Below are 15600 nucleotides of genomic sequence, written 5' to 3'. Positions count from 1 at the left end.
AAAATAAAAAACTTAAAAACCTACAACAGCAGACATAATGTCTCATAGTACCTACCTGGGTTTTACTCCAAGCTCAAACCAAGAAAGCACCATGCAAGCCTTTCCCCAACTCTGCCATTGCTCCTAAAGTGTCAGGCAAATGCTGAGAAGGAAGTCCTAAGCAAGGGGAGGGTCTGTGTGCACCAGCACAAGTATGCTTACCTAACACATTTTCTAAGAGCCATAACAGGCATTAGCCAGGCAGGGAGTGGACCACACAGCCCTCCTGAGATAGGTGACTTATTTTCAAGCCTTAGAATGGTACAAGAGGTCAATGTGTACCTTCCTTCAGGCTCTTCCTTTAGATGTGGCAAGCGGTGAGATCCATGACTACTAAGTTCCCATTCCCACTTGTCACTCCATCCCACTTCCCTGTGTGATTATACTCCATTTCAACCTCAGACAAATTTAGTACATCTTTACAAACATTTAGTTATATTCAAGCTAAAAAAAAAAAAAGGTTTCTCTCCAAAGCAGTTATTGTCCCACTGAAATAAACATTTGTGTGGGTGTGGTGATACAGGGATCTCTAAAACCAAGGCCTTTTTTTTAAAAAAAATAAGTATGGGTGTTTTGCCTGAATGTCTATGTATTAGAAGTATGTGGTACCCACAAGGCTAGAAGAGACCAAAAGAGGAGGTCAGACCTCTTGGGACTAGAGTTGTATATAGTTCACTGTGAATCTGCTGTGTAGATGATGGGAATTGTACCTGGGTCCTCTGGAAAAGCAGCCAGTACTCTTAACTGCTGAGCCATTCCTCCATCCTGAGACACTAGGGCCTTATGCATGACACATGAACTCTATCACCAAATTTTCCCCTAAAACGTTTTTGGTGGGTATGGGAGAGCTGTACATAATCAGAGGTCATTTCCTCCAAGTCTGCACTTTCTTCTGTTGCTGTTATGCTGTCTACATTTATGCAATGTATACAGAGTCCAGAGAGGGGCATCAGAATCTTACTCCATCACTTTGTTTTGTTCCTTTGAGGCAGAGTTTGATTAAACCTAGAGCTTGGGCTGGCTCAATGGCTAAGAGCACTGTCTGCTCTTCTAATCATGAATTCAATTCCCAGCACCCACATGGTGGCTTACAACCATCTATAATGGGGTCTGATGGCCTCTACTGGCATGCAAGTATACATGCAGACAGATCATTCATATATAAAATACATTAAAAACAAACAAAAAAACAAAACGAAAGAATTCATGGTTTTTCGAGCAGGCCTCAGCAGGCCCTGGTGACCCTCCCTATTCATACAAATTCATCTTCATGTTTTCACAAGCACTCTTACTGACCACTGAGCCATCTCTCTGGCCCCATTGGTTTTTTGAGACAGTCTCACTGGTACCTGGGGCTTGCATTGATCAACTAGAGTAGTCAACTAGTGAGCTACAGAGATCTATCTACCTTCATCTCTCCAGCACTGGGATTACAACCCTGTGCCATTACATGAAGATACCTTTTTCTTCTTTTTTAAGGTTTACTTAGTTTTTGTATGTGTATTTTGCCATTATGTATGTATGTATACCATGTATGTGTTTGGTTCCTGAAGAGACCAGAAGAGGACATCAGAGCCACGTGTGGTGGTATAAACAGATCTCTGAGTTCAAGGCCTGCCTGAACTACAGACCAAGTTCCAGGATAGCCAGGGCTACACAGAGAATTCCTGTTTTCAAAGAAACAAAAGAAACCCAAAAAAGAAGGCATCAGATCTCCCAGAACTGAAGTTACAGATGACTGTAAGCTGCCATGTGGTGCTGGGTACTGAACTCAGGACTTCTGTAAGAACCCTTAACTGCTAAGCCATCTCTCCAGCTCTACAGGTTTCCTATATGGGTACCAGGAATCAGATTAAAGTCTTTATGCTTGTGGAAAACACTTAAAAAGGCATTTTTCCACCTCCCTCCTTACTTTATTACAATATTGAGATGGGGTTTTACTAAGTTGTACAAATTGGCCTTAAATTTACTTTATAGCTCAGACAGACCTTGAACTTATAATTCTTCTATCTCTGCCTTTGGGACAGGAAAGACTATAGGCCCGTGATACTAGGCATTACTAAAAACTATTAAAATTACTACTAAGACAGGGTCTATCATTAAAGCCCAGATGGTCTTAAGCTCATGGTGATCCTTGTGCCTCAGCCTCCCAAATACTTTATTACAGGAGTAAGCTACTGTGCCTGGCTCCAAAAGTTTTGGGTTTTGGTTTTTCCAGACAGGGTTTCTCTGTATAGCCCTGGCTGCCCTGGAACATACTTGACAGACTAGGCTGGACTCAAACTCAAGAGATCTGCCTGTCTTTGCCTCTGGGATTAAAGACAAGTGCCACTACTACCCAGCTCCAAAAGTTATTGGACTAAAAAGATGGCTCAGTGATTACTGCTCTTCCAGAGGTCCTAGGTACAATTCCTATCACCCACACAGTAGCTTATAACTGTAACTACAGTTCCAGAGGAGCCAACACCCTCTTCCTACCTCTATGAATCCCAGACTTGCCTATGGTACATAGATGTACATTCAGGTAAACATCCATTAAAGTGAATAATAAAAAATAATAAAGCAAATACCAAATCTGTTGTGGTTGTTCACATGTATAATCCTAGCACTTAGGTGGTTGAAGAAATAAAATCAAGAGTTAGGTGTCAAGCTGGATTACAACACAAGCTGGGGACCTGCCTGGGGTATACAGTGACAGTCTATCTCAAAACAAAACAGCACTGGTAAAGGGCTCAGAGGATAAGGGTGCTGCCACACTAACAAGACAATAAAGTGGAGTCTCTAAAACCCATGGCAGAAGTTGTTCTCAACACACTCTTGTGACGTGTGTATGTACATACACACACACACTGGCACATCCATATACAGCAAAAATACAGCAAATCCTACTCTACTGTTTAAGAGGCTTTAATGGTTTTGTTGTTCAAAGGGTATAGACTAATGTCCAGGAATCTAAATGTCTGAAAGATATTTTATAAAACTAGGGAGAACCTGAACTGGACTCTAGAGATAAGCGATGAAGGTAAAGTAACAGAATCCTCAACAAGGACAAAGGTCGAGGGACTTAGCTAACAAGAGAAACTGGGGAGCAAAATACATATGGAACGCTGAGCAAGCTATTTAGTTAGTGGGTGCTAAAGATAAAACCTGAGGTGGGCTGGAGCTGCTGGGCAGCAACTCTTTGCTACATTAGGACATCAGATCTCATCCTATAATTCTATGTTTCTTTCTCCTGTTTTTTTTTCCTTTTTCTTGAGACAGGATTTCTCTGTGTAGCCCTGGTGTCGTAGAATTCAATTTGTAGACTATGGTGGCCTTAAACTCAAAAGATCTACCTGCCTCTGTAGCCTATACCTGTGTAAACTTCTGATCAGTGTAGAATAACCCACCATCTTTGATCTCAAGCTGTTCTTAATGATTTAAAAGTACTAAATCAGCCCACACCTTTAATCCCAATACTTGGGAGGCAGAAGCAGGTGGATCTCTGATTTCGAGGCCAGCCTGGTCTACAGAGTAAGTTCCAGATCAGCCAGAGCTATGTAGAGGGACACTGTCTGAAAGAAAAAGAAAGTGGGGTGCCAACAAAGGAAAGGGAGAGGGAAAAGGAAGGGAAGGGGGGATGGGGAGAGGGGAAGCTAAGCCAGTCAGCTACGTGAACACGAAAAGTAAGGAGACAGATGACTTTTGAGTTTCCAGAACAGTCTAGATCTCAAAATCACCTAGAGTGCTGAATAGGTACTGAAGTTTACAAATGAATTTTACAGAGACCGGAGGACCCACTATTATAATAATGGTCCTTATGATGCAGCACTTAAAATACCCATCACAGAAATGATGCCATTGTCTTTGGATAACTGTTGAATCTAGCATGATACTGTATTCATATTCATGACCTAATAAAAGCATTAAACAAAAATAGTGAAAAGCTCTCCTGTATTTTGATTTTCTTGGGACAGCAAGACCAAGGAGAAACTTTAATGGGCTCTTGAATACACTAAGACGGTACCCATTAGTCAATGCTGTCAACTTGATTAATAGTCTCCTTCTACATCACTAAGAGATCCAATGCCCAAAATGAAGTAAGAGGCTTAGAGCTAGCTATTTAGCGGAAAGAGCAAAAATTTAACCCTGTAGATAAATCAATTCTCCCCCCCCCCCAATAAAGCAATGGGAGCTGGCCATGGGGCAATTCTAAGAAGTTCATATTTTAATTTCTCTCTCCCTTAATAACTACCCAAGAAACTTTTATTTCACCAAGGCTAATATTATATTAATCACTCCCAAAGTGAAAAGGCAATGAAATAAATACTACTATTCAAGTTCCTTCCTCTCACAACCTGTCGCCTAAGCCGAAGTTTCAAAGGTGTCTATCTCCAGAACAGGGTGCTGGTTTCTCTCAAAATTAAACATTCAGAGATGACATGATTCTAACAGATACCGACTGCTTGGCCTCCTTAATCATCTTTTGTGGGTTTCATATGACGACAACATACAGACACCTGTGTGGAGAACCTAAGGGCCCCTGGGTAAAAATGTGGTTTACAGCAGCCAAGACCCCTTCTAGAGCTACATACTCTTTTGGGGATTGCCAGCCCCGCCTCCACTGTAAACCTGACTCGCTGTTTTCATTAAGTATCAACAGCTTTTAGCTCTGCTTTTGTCTCCAGACAGGGTCTTACTACGCAGATCTTGCTGGCCTGCAACCCATGGCAATCCTGCCTCAATGGAGTGCATGAGCTCCCATACCCAATTTCAGTTTTGTTTTGTTTTTTAATAGTTCTAATACTCCTATGTCTCCTGACGGACTGTCTCTTTAAGAGACAAAATTAATCAAATCATCCTTATCCCCCCTACTCCAAAAGAAGTGGTGGCTGAGCACCAAAGAACTTATACCACAAATAAAACTCAGCTACTGTGGACATTTAGCTAGGTTCTTAAAGAAGCGGTAAACAGTGAGTCCTGAAGAGCACGGAGGGCTCCGAGGGTTCTCGGTGGTGCCAGGCAGAAGATCATCGCCCTACCAAAAGCACTGGGCCCGGATATCCACCCCGCTTGGCTCATAAGGCATTTTAGGCCTGTTTCGTCTCATCTTAATCTCAGGCGGCCTGGAAAAAAAATTACTTGCAAGAGTGTGAAATCTTAAGAGCGGCGTACGTTTATCACTGATTTGGAGGAACGTTACGGCCGGGAGAACTAACTGGCAGTAACCACATCTCAGCATTCAGATTCTGAGACACCCAGGGATTCGGTCTGAAAGACGGGTTTCCCGCTACCCTGCCGGCCGATCCTAGGGCTCAGGGCTCTCCGACCTCCACCCGGACTGCCCTCCCAACCTCCGTGCCAACATCTGGGAAGCTCTGCGAAAGGCCAAACAGGACGCTGGCATGATGTTTCAGTGATGCTCGCCCTAAGTCCCGACCCCTACCTACGCGCGCCAGCAACAACCCCGCGCCCGCCACCACCCTCGCCGTGGGTGTCGGGCGGGTCTTTTGGCCCGACTCCTGTCACTCACCCGCCCGACCCGGACAGCGGGCGCCCAAGGCTCCCAATGGGAGCTGGGCCCCCCGGGCCTCCAGGTCTCGGCCCGCCCCCTGGCAGGCAGCGCAGGTGGCTGAGCCCCGCAGCAGCGGCCCCACACCGGCCGCTCGGTCCAGCTCCTGGCGCTGCCCACTGGGTACGGATCAACAACAAGATGGCGGCCAGCCGAGGGGGCGGGGGCCGGGCGTCATAGTAACCAAGGACAGCAAAGAACCCGCCCCTGACTGAAGTTATCTCCAATCAACAGCCTCGGCTTGGAACGCCTGAAGGAATTCTTCCTGTCAATTCGTAGACTGTTCCGTCAGTCAGGGCGTGCCTCTCGTGCAGAATGCCTGGGGCACGTGACTGTGACGGCACGACTTGACGCATGCGCGCCATTCTCCGATTTGCTAGCGGCGGCGTTTTTGCTAAGGACTGGAAAGGCTGGAGCGCCCTTGGTTTTCTTACCTACGCAACCGTTTCGGTTTGAGCTGGCAGCGTTTATCATACTCTCGCACACACGTAGGGATTGTCAACGGTATGGTATTTGCTTTGTCGCCTGCCTCTGTAATTAGGATTGACCCTAGTTAACTGGTGAGGAAACTGAGGCGCAGAAATGAGCCTGAACCAAGGTCACACAGCCTTAGGAAGTGGTGATGATGGGTCCCTCACCTCTTCTAGCTCCAGAATTAGTGTTTTCTAAGCGTCTCCGAGAATTGCCTCTCACCAGTCCAGAGGCACAGCGGTCTGTGACAGACACCTCTTCAGTTTTGGCTTCCCCTTTCCCCAGCTTATTTTGCATAGAATTAAATCTGCATCCAGAACAAGCCTCAGCACATAGCGGCCGCTCTTCTTTGCCTCACAGCATCCCTTAAATTCCTATGACAGTATTTCCCCCCCCCCCCCTTGGTTATCATGGTCTGTCTCCAAGGCAAACTATGAGTCCCATGAAAATGGCCATCCCTTGTTCTCCATAACTAGGCCCCTTACCCTGGGCTTGGCTTCAAGGTTAGGATACCAAAGGGCACCACAACACCTGGTTCCACACCAAAATGCCCTAACTCTGAGAATTCTGAGATTTAGCTTCTCTGAGACTTGATTGCCCTGTCTATAAAATGAAAATGAACAAGAAGAAGACTTAATAAGCTCTTAGAGTAATCCTAGTACTCAGGAAAACCCACTTATAGCCACTCTCAGGCTGCTGAGCCTGAAACCTCTAACATTCTTGATAGAAACCCCATTAAGAGAGATGGTTTAGTGGTTAAGAGCTGTTCTCTCAGAGAACCTGGGTTCTGTTCCCAACACCCACATCGGACAGCTACAGTAGTTTTATGGGAATCCAACACCCTCTTCATGAGTACCAGCACACATGTGGCATATATTAATTCACATAGACACAAATACATATAAAAATAATTTTAGAGTTTTTCCTAGGCAGAGCATGGCCATACCTACAATCCCTTGAGAGGCAGAGGTATGCTAATCTCTTGAGTTTGAACCCTACATAATGGGTTCCAGGCCAGCCAGGGCTACACAGAGAAACCCTGTCTTTAAAAATTGAGGCAGGGTTGGGAACTTGAAGCTAATATATTAAAACATACCCTCTATTCTTGAAGAAAAAAAAGGACACCAGGTTGGGCATGGGGTCAGCATCGCACAGTAAAATCTGTTCTCCAGGCTATTACAAAGCCCCTGGCTATGTGCAGTGACCTAGATTAGCACAGGAAGAGCTAAGCAATAAAAGAGTCAGGGGAAACAGTTACAGAGTCATGGACTCAGCATCAGAAAGAGGCTTTCAGTAACACAGGAACAGCTAAGCACAGATTCATCTCTCCCACTAGGAATCCCAGATCCTTCCCCAAAATACCTCTATACAAAGTTGCCAAGCTGTCCATGAGGGCTGTCCGGACCCTCTGAAACCAACAATGTTGAGCTAAGGACAGAGCCCCAGAATGTACAGCATATTTAAAAAAAAAAAAAAAAAAGCATAGGAAAGTGTAGGAAAGGAAGAGGAAGGAAGATGGGCAGATCCCTCCCTGGGTCTCACTAATCAGCCAGCCTAGCCTACTTGTGAGTTACAGGTCATCGAGAAGCCCTATCACAAACTGGGGAGGGAGCATTATATCTGAGTGTGTACTCTGCATGAGCCAGTGTCAAGCCAACCATGATAGCATGTTCCTATAATCTAAGCACTCAGGAGACCAAGGCAGGCAGGCAAGCTCCAAACCACAAAAGCAAGCCATGTATTTAAACTAAAATTTTTCCTGGAAGGTGATGCATCCCTTTAATCCCAGCACTTGGAAGGCAGAGGCAGACAGACCTCTGTGAATTCAAGGGCAGCCTGGTCTACACAGTGAGTTCCAGGATAGCTAAGGTTATGCAAAGAGACCTTGACTCAATATATAATCATATTTTTTAAAAGTTTTAAAGCAAGTCTTACTAAGCATGGTAGCACATGCCTGTAATTCTAGCACTAAGAAGGCAGGGACAAGTGGATCTCTGTGAGTTCTAGGCCAGCCTGGTCCAGGGCAACACAGTGAGACGCTGTCTCAAAAATGAAAAGCAATTATCTCCAAGTAGACAGGACAACTAGAGGCCCTTCCATCACTGACAAAGATAAGAGCCTCTTCTCAAAGTGTCAGTCACTATCAGAGCATGAAACACTTTTTCAAAGTAATCTTACAGTTCCATAGAGTACCCACAGGAGGTGACACTTTCTCCAAGTAACAACAAGGAAACACAGTTCTCAGAGCTTCTCCCGTACAAAGATTACAAAGATTACAAGGTGGGCGGTATTCTATTTGTAGTCTTTATTACTAAATTGATTTGGAAATCCAGGCTATGATCATGTGAAAAGGGAATTTCCCACAGAGTAAAGCAACTGCTTGGCCTCACAGCCAACGCCGGGCTCCCGTGAGTGTGCTGAACAGGTAATCTCTCCCTGTACCTGTGCCCAGATGGGCAGGAGAGAGGAGGGAAGAAGGGACAGCTGGCTTTAGCAGTGTAGTCACCCCTTCCACAGGGACCCAAACTATCTCCTCTTTCCCTTCACAGCAAAGAGTTGGAAATTTTGACTCAAATAAACAGAAAACTAGGGGTTATCAGATCCTCTACAGCAGCCCATGTCAGATTAGTCAGCTATAATGCCCTGGGAAGCTGGAATATGTGGGGAGCTCTCCCCCTTACCACCATCTCCCTTCCCTGATGAGCTGGGACAAGACTAGGTCTGGGTCGTCATTAGGCACACCTAGTGCTTAACAAAAGTCACCTATAGGGTGAAGGGTGGCCGAGGGTGCATAGGGGTAAGAGAAGAGCTTAGTGAAAACATTGGTGATGGATGTTTCATGGTGGCAGCAGAGAGAGAGAGAGAGAGAGAGAGAGAGAGAGAGAGAGAGAGAGAGAGAGAGAGAAATATGAATAATAAAGGGAAGAGAAAATTTCTATTTCCCAGAAATTCTGGGAAAGGGGGAGGGCCCAGGCAGAGAATAGGTTATGAGAAGTAGAGACTTACGGACATCTTGGGCTCTGCCATCAAAATGTTGCTGAAAAGAATAAAAGGTCACAGTGAGTAGAACCTTGCCCACTGGGAAGGCCCATGCCATTCACAGGCAGGAAGGCAGGCATTGCAGGGATAGGGAGTACCTTACAGCAGCCTCACTGCCCCTCAACCTGAGCTATGAGTTGGCAGACCAAATTCATGGCAGTTCTGGGTACCTGGGACATCTCCATTCTTGGTGCCTCCATTTGCCTCTCAGTAGAGCCTTCATTTCCCTGGATGCTATAGTGAATTGGAGTAGAAGTACAAGATGAGTCTGGACAGCAGCCTGAGTTTAGGAGATAGGTTCCCAGACATAGAAATAAGCCTGTTTTACCTCTACAGAGACTAACCTGTTTAGCAGCTGAGCTCTGGCTGGTTTGCTTGGTGCCTGTAGTGACTGGGCCAACCTAGAAGGCCAGGAAGAAAAGGCAAGGCCAAGAAAGTAGCAGGCCTTCTAACACCAAGGGGTAATGTCATCTGTTCTTTTATACTGGAAACGGCCAGTGCCTGCATGAGATGCCTACACTATTATTTGTCCTACCCCTGGTCTCAGGAGGCTTGGTCTACAGAAGCAGGGCAGAAATAAGGTAGAAGACAGGTGTTGGTAACAGTGGTAAATTCCAAACTCTGAGCCATCTATGGCCATCCAATTCCAAGACGAGACTCCACCAATGATGAAAACCACTTCAGGGCCCCCCGACCTGAGTAATTCTGGAGAGACGGCGGCAGCCCTCCTCAGTCTGTTTGCTCACCGGTGTTGGCAGTGTCATCCACTAGTGAGCAAAACTACCTTTTCCAGCCAGTGTCGAGATGTAGGGTAGGGAAGCAGGAAGCAGAGATAGGAACCTACCCCCGAAGAATCCTGCTGAGGAGCCAACCCAGAGCCAGGAAGAGAACTGCAGCAGTTGCTGTCAGCACTACCACAAACCAGGGCTCTGGCTTCCAGAAAGCCTCTACATCTGTCACAATCAGGGGTGTCACTGTTGAGGACACCTGAAAGGAAGGTCACAGACTCACCACTGCTGCTGGTAATCCAGTTTTCAAATTTCCTATGAAGTGGGGCACCTCACACCCCAGGTTTATTTTTGCCTCCAGCAGATTTCTCTAAAATGTCTTTTCTCCTAATTCTGCCTTAGAAAAGCAGCTGTCTTTATCCTTCAAGACCCTCTCTCCCAACCCCCAAGGGCCTGAGAGCCCCCTCACTGTGCTTTGGTGGGTGCTGGTGGCCACTGTACTGGCTTTCCAAGGAACTAGATGTACTATGATGGTGGCTGTGGTGCTGAGGTGGGGGATGGAAGGACCCGTATCAGCAACACGAATCAATAACTCATAAGTGCAGAGTTGCTCTGGCCACAGGGGCCCCAACACAGTGTCGCTGTACACCAGGATGCTCCCTTGGAGTCTAAATCGGCTCTGGCTATTCCCTGAAAGGAGATAGGAGAAGAAGGTATTATTAACTTAGCCTGACCCTCGCCAACAGCCTGATGGTCCCCACATAGTCACACCTCCCACGATGCTGTAGGAGAGGCTCAAACGCTGTGGCTCTTGTGGGATCCAACATGACACCTTAGTCACCTCCATACTATGACCCAGGGGAGTGTAGATGGTGAGTTCCTGGAATGGAGGCTCACACTCGGGGGCATGGTCATTCACATCCTGGAGAAAGGCCACCACATTAGGAGTAATTGCAGCCCATTCCTCAAACTCCCAGGCTAACCCATCTGCTTTCTTTGAAAACACAGAGCCTAAGAGGCAAGTAGAAGGCGTTAAGGCTTTCCACAGTGAGCCCCTCCCCTCAACCAGCCCTTATGAGAAACTGAGTTGTCTGCATGAAAAAGCAAACAGCCAGAGGGAAATTTGTTTTTTTCTAGGCCTTGGAGGTTAATTACCTCAACCTCAATGGTTATGGTACATGAACCCGATCGGTGACTGTTGAGGTCCCAGTCTTGTCCGTGATCAATCAGCAGAATAATGATTCTATAACTCCTCTGCTGCTCATAGTCCAAAGGCCCCAGGAGGTGAAGCTCTCCTATAAGAAATGATCAGATCTTTAGCCTGTAGGGCAACTCTGGCCCCATCCCTCCCTCCCAGCCCTGGGCTTCAAGTACCACTCAGACGATCCACAGCAAAGGTGGAGGGTCCACCAGAGATGTAGTACTCCAGGCTGTTACCAGGGTAATCCATATCCGTGCCCTCTATGGAGCCCAGCAGAGTGTAGGGCCCTGCATCCTCCCGAACCCGGAACGTGCGTGGGACACAGGCTGGGGAGAACTCGTTGACGGGTGTCACCATCACCAGCACTGGAACCTCAGCTGGGGACCACTTGGCAGTTAAGGAGATGGCCTGAGGTATCCAGATCTGTTCTAAGGGGTCTTAGTAAGTAAATATGGCCCTATACTGGAGGGAAGGTTTTCTGTGGAGTGGTGCCGGTCTCAAAAGATATCGAGGGTTCTTAAATTGAGACAATCCTGACCATCTAGTTTTTGAGGGAGGGGAAAGCTTGGGGATGGAATGGAGGTGGACAAAATAGCCTTGTTCTGAATGGTCAGGCCTAAGAATGGTCACTCACTGGTCATTTGGGGTTGACCACCATCGAACACCAAGATGGAAGCTGAATGCTGGAAGCAAAACCCAGGAGTGTCACAGTCCAATGTAGAGTTCACCTGGCCAAGGGGAACAGAGAGTAAGATGAAGCCAGGATCAGGCATGTCAGGGTGCCTCAAACCAGGGTGTGCACATATACCCTACCTTGACCCACTTTTCCAGACTGCAGGCTGTCTCCACAACCTTATTCTCCATGTCAGCCTCCATGGTCTCAATACCAACAAACCTTGGCCCTCCCACCCTGTCTGCATGGGAGCCTAGGAGTGTATGTTGGGCACCTCAAGGATTCTGTCACGAAGACGGAGGCTGGCAGAGTCGGGAGGGCTGTGGAACCTCAGCTGGTAGTCGAGGGGGGCGCCTGCAGAGTCTGGGTCAACACACGTGAGTGTGTCCAGCACAGTGCCCACAAGTGCAGTCTCTGGAATTTGAGTCCTGGGAGTGGAGGGCAGGTGGCAAGACAGGAGTCTGGACCAATGATGAGCCAGAGAATTTCATCCCAACCAGCCCGGCCATGGCTTCCGGGTACTCACACCAGTAACGCTGGATGGCAGCGTGGGGGCCTCTGGTTTACTGCGCGCACGTTAACCGTGAGATCGGATACTGCGCTGGCCCAAGGCCGGAGCTTCTCAAAGGCCTTTACCTGCAGTTTTGTGACCATCGCGCCCTGAACACGGGTCAAATCCAGAGGTGCGGTGGTCCGCACTACCCCGTCAACTGAGAGTGTAGAGAGAGGGTGTAAGAAACAAAGCTTTGTCCTGCCCCAGGCCAGTCCCCGCTCTCCACCAACCGCCCCAAAAGGGGACAGACCAATGATCCTGGCCATTCCTGCCTCTTCCTCTAAGATTAGGGCTCTCAATCCAAACTTTCGGGAGTGGATCATATCTGTGCCTCACCCTTTCTTAGTTACAGATATCTCTGGTATCCACCCCACTCCTTCCCTCACCTTGTCCAATAGAGTAGAGTGAACTGGGCCGTGGGGAGATGATTTCATAGAGTAAGTTGAATCCCCTAGCTTGGACCTGAATCACTTTGCTCCCAGGAACCAGATCCTCTGGGATGGTGATACTCTGGGCCTTCTGTCTGAACAAAAAGTGGAAAGCTAGCTTCTGCTTGTTCCTGCTCAACCCAGCAGTATCCCCAGGTCCCTCCCAAGGGCACCCTTTCTATAGGAGCTAAGATGGTCCAGCAGACCTGCAGCCTACCCCAACTATTTCCCTGGGAAATCGTCCACTGTTCCCAGGGTAGGGGAGTCTTACAGGAAGGAGACTTGGCTGGAGGGTTCAGGCAAAACCTTCACTGTAAACATCCCTTTGCAGCTTTGGCTTTTTTCTAAGGACACTAAAATCTGCAGCTTGAAGGTCTGTCAGTGCATACAGGACAGGAAGGAAATGACGTTATGTGTCTACCGCTATACCCATTGCTAATCCTCCCTTCAAATAGGCAGTCCTCCTCAGGACATCCACAAGGAACTATCACTTACCACTCTGTTGACAAGTGTCCCTTTGGGCCCTATTATTCTGGGCCACCAATTCTTCCAAGTCATTCATTCACAGTGTGAATTATTAGGTTAGAATTTCTAAGAGTCAGTTACTAAGAAGGTGGAAGGGTGTTTGTTTTTGTGGTGCTGGGGATGGAACTTGGGGAATTGCAGAAATGACAATTTTAAAAGGGGAACTTCCTCCTCGCTGGCTCCATTACCCAAAGTTTTCCCTCCAAAGTTTTATTGACATAAATATTACACCATATGTTAGAGGACCCGTGAGGTTCCAGAACCACTGGCCTATCCTCCTTCAGGACCTGCAGATCCCAGCACAGAATAGAGCTGAACCGAGAAGTCAGCACAGGGAAGTAGGTAGTCTGAGACAAGCTTATCAGTCAAGATAGCAAAAGACAAATTGTTTCTCAGGAGATGGTGGTTCTGCCCAATCCATAGCTATCCCCAGGTCCAAAGCCATGCTTACCTTTTGAGCCTGGCCTCTCAAGCCCTGGGATGGTGCCCACAACAGTCCATGCTCATCGATGGAGAAAGGCCCGGGGAAGAATGGAGGGTCTTGGGCACTGGTAATGTTTATCTGACAGGACAGAGATATTTAGTGATCCCTTCCAGTCTCCAGCATCCCAAGTATGCCTGTCAACATCCTTCAATAAATAACCCCGGAGGCTGCTGCTTATATCTGACTGTTCTGTACCCCACCACTAGTGTTGGCCCAGCCTAGGCCTCCTGCCTTCTACTGTGATCCCTGGCTCCGATCCTCAACTCTGCTAAAACAAATACCCTTTTGGGATGTTTACTCTTTTTTGTTTGTTGTTTTCTTGTTTTGTTTTTAAGCAGAATCTCTCTATGTAACCCTGGCTGTCTCAAAGACAAACAAGGAAACAACAGTAAGAAAAACCTCTGAGTTGGCTCAGGCCTTTGCTGCCGAGTCAGAACAGCCTGAGTTGGACCCTTGGTATTCACACGGTGGAAGGAGAGAACCAAAACTTAGAAGTTGTCCCCAGAACTCCATATGCATAGCACTGCGTATGCACACCTACATGCATGCACACCTACATGCATGCACACCTACATGCATACACTCCCAATAAAAGGGGGGCAATAGGAAGGAGGAGCACCAGTTTTTCTAGTGTTACAAAAGTGATTTTTTAAGGTGGTCATGGAGAACTTAGAATACATAGAACTCATAAGCTTTTAGTCCCTATGGGAAACCACTGTTGTTGCTGGGAGGGTAGGTAGCCCTTAGTGGCTCTATCCAGAAACATGATTTCGAAGAGGTTCAACTGACTACCTCAGAGTCTTTAGAGGCTGTGCCGGCCTGACAGGAGCCAAGCTTTCTCTCTTTGCTCCCTCCTCCTACATCCTGTCCTGTGTTCAGAGCTTACCTGGGCTCTCTGGACTCCTAGGCCTGGCAGCAATAGAGTGTACAGCAGGGCCCCAGGTGTGACAGTCTCTGGCACATAAATGAATTCGCCAGCTGTCGGGAGAAGAGGTCAGAGAGGCTCTGTTGAAGGCATACCAGTCTTTCCTTTCCCAGCATACTGCCCCTAGCCTCACCTGGGCTGGCAAATGCACCAGTACAGTGGATCCGCCCAGGGTCCCTCTGCACATGAACAAAGAGTAATCCATCTGCCACAAAGTTACCACAGGTGTACCGCAGCTGCAGTTCATAGTGGTTCACGGCAAGGGCATCCAGCCGAGCGGAGGTACTCAAGGTCACCTGTGGTAGATTGACAAGACATGCAGGGCCTAGGCTCTTTGTCTCTCTGACCACTTCGGGCTTTGTCTCCCACAATCCCTAGTTGTATCTATGGTCTTACATTCCCCAGGTAGACTCCCTTCTGCCCGCGCAGGCTGGGTTTGTTGAAGAAGTTGGTGGGTGGTCTCACACTGAGTAACTCCAGGGTAGGCATGTAGGAGGAGCAGTTGAAGGAGAAAGTCTGTAGGACGGTTCCAGGGCCTTTGCTCTCAGAGATATCCGTGGACCAGGGCAGGCTGTGGAGGACTAGGAGAGAGCCACATTAAGAAACACAGCAATAGCCTTTTTCTTTGGGGCCTGACCATATCTAGAGGCCAAGCCTCCAAAGTCCTTCCTTGTCTCCCACAGCCGACACTGGACAGGCGAAGAAAGATGAAGAACATGACTGAAGAAACAGCCAACAGAGGGAACTAGGGTCAGGGATTCCTCAGTCTCTGCCCTCCACTTTAGCTTATCTGAAGGTCGGAACTTCACTGGCAAACTGGGTTCCCCCAACACGCACACCTGCCTGCTCCTTACCAGGGATAAGTAAAGCAAAAAGAAGCCCCAGGAGCCTGACCAGCACCATGGTAGTCTGAAGAAATGGTGAAGGAAGCTTATTCTCAGGCTAACTCTGTTGCCTGGTTAGTTGCTTAAACATAGCCATCA

The 15600-nt window shown here is 47.5% G+C and overlaps 2 protein-coding genes across 2 annotated transcripts in view; both read right to left on the bottom strand.

Moving 5' to 3' along the window:
- Positions 1-5719, bottom strand: part of IP6K1 (inositol hexakisphosphate kinase 1) — a 38899-nt gene extending 33180 nt beyond the window's left edge. Inside the window, exon 1 of the mRNA XM_080934101.1 lies at positions 5552-5719. The gene's annotated coding sequence lies outside the window, so the exon portion shown is untranslated. The remainder of the gene's footprint in view (positions 1-5551) is intronic.
- A 2728-nt stretch (positions 5720-8447) lies between these two features.
- CDHR4 (cadherin related family member 4) lies at positions 8448-15520 on the bottom strand (the record flags this gene model as incomplete). Its single annotated transcript, XM_080934555.1, has 19 exons — positions 8448-8503; positions 9068-9098; positions 9247-9334; positions 9445-9501; positions 9945-10087; positions 10298-10518; positions 10600-10750; positions 10984-11123; positions 11203-11406; positions 11664-11757; positions 11977-12130; positions 12229-12412; positions 12642-12778; positions 12955-13058; positions 13660-13770; positions 14579-14670; positions 14751-14913; positions 15014-15198; positions 15472-15520. The coding sequence occupies 19 exons, from the start codon at positions 15518-15520 to the stop codon at positions 8448-8450; spliced, it is 2364 nt and encodes a 787-aa protein (XP_080790681.1).
- Positions 15521-15600: the final 80 nt, after the last annotated feature.

The sequence above is a fragment of the Micromys minutus genome (genome assembly GCF_963924665.1).
Source record: "Micromys minutus genome assembly, chromosome: 21".
NCBI lineage: Eukaryota > Metazoa > Chordata > Mammalia > Rodentia > Muridae > Micromys > Micromys minutus.
Note: the sequence above shows the minus strand (reverse complement) of the source record. Positions and strands in the feature narration are given on the sequence as shown.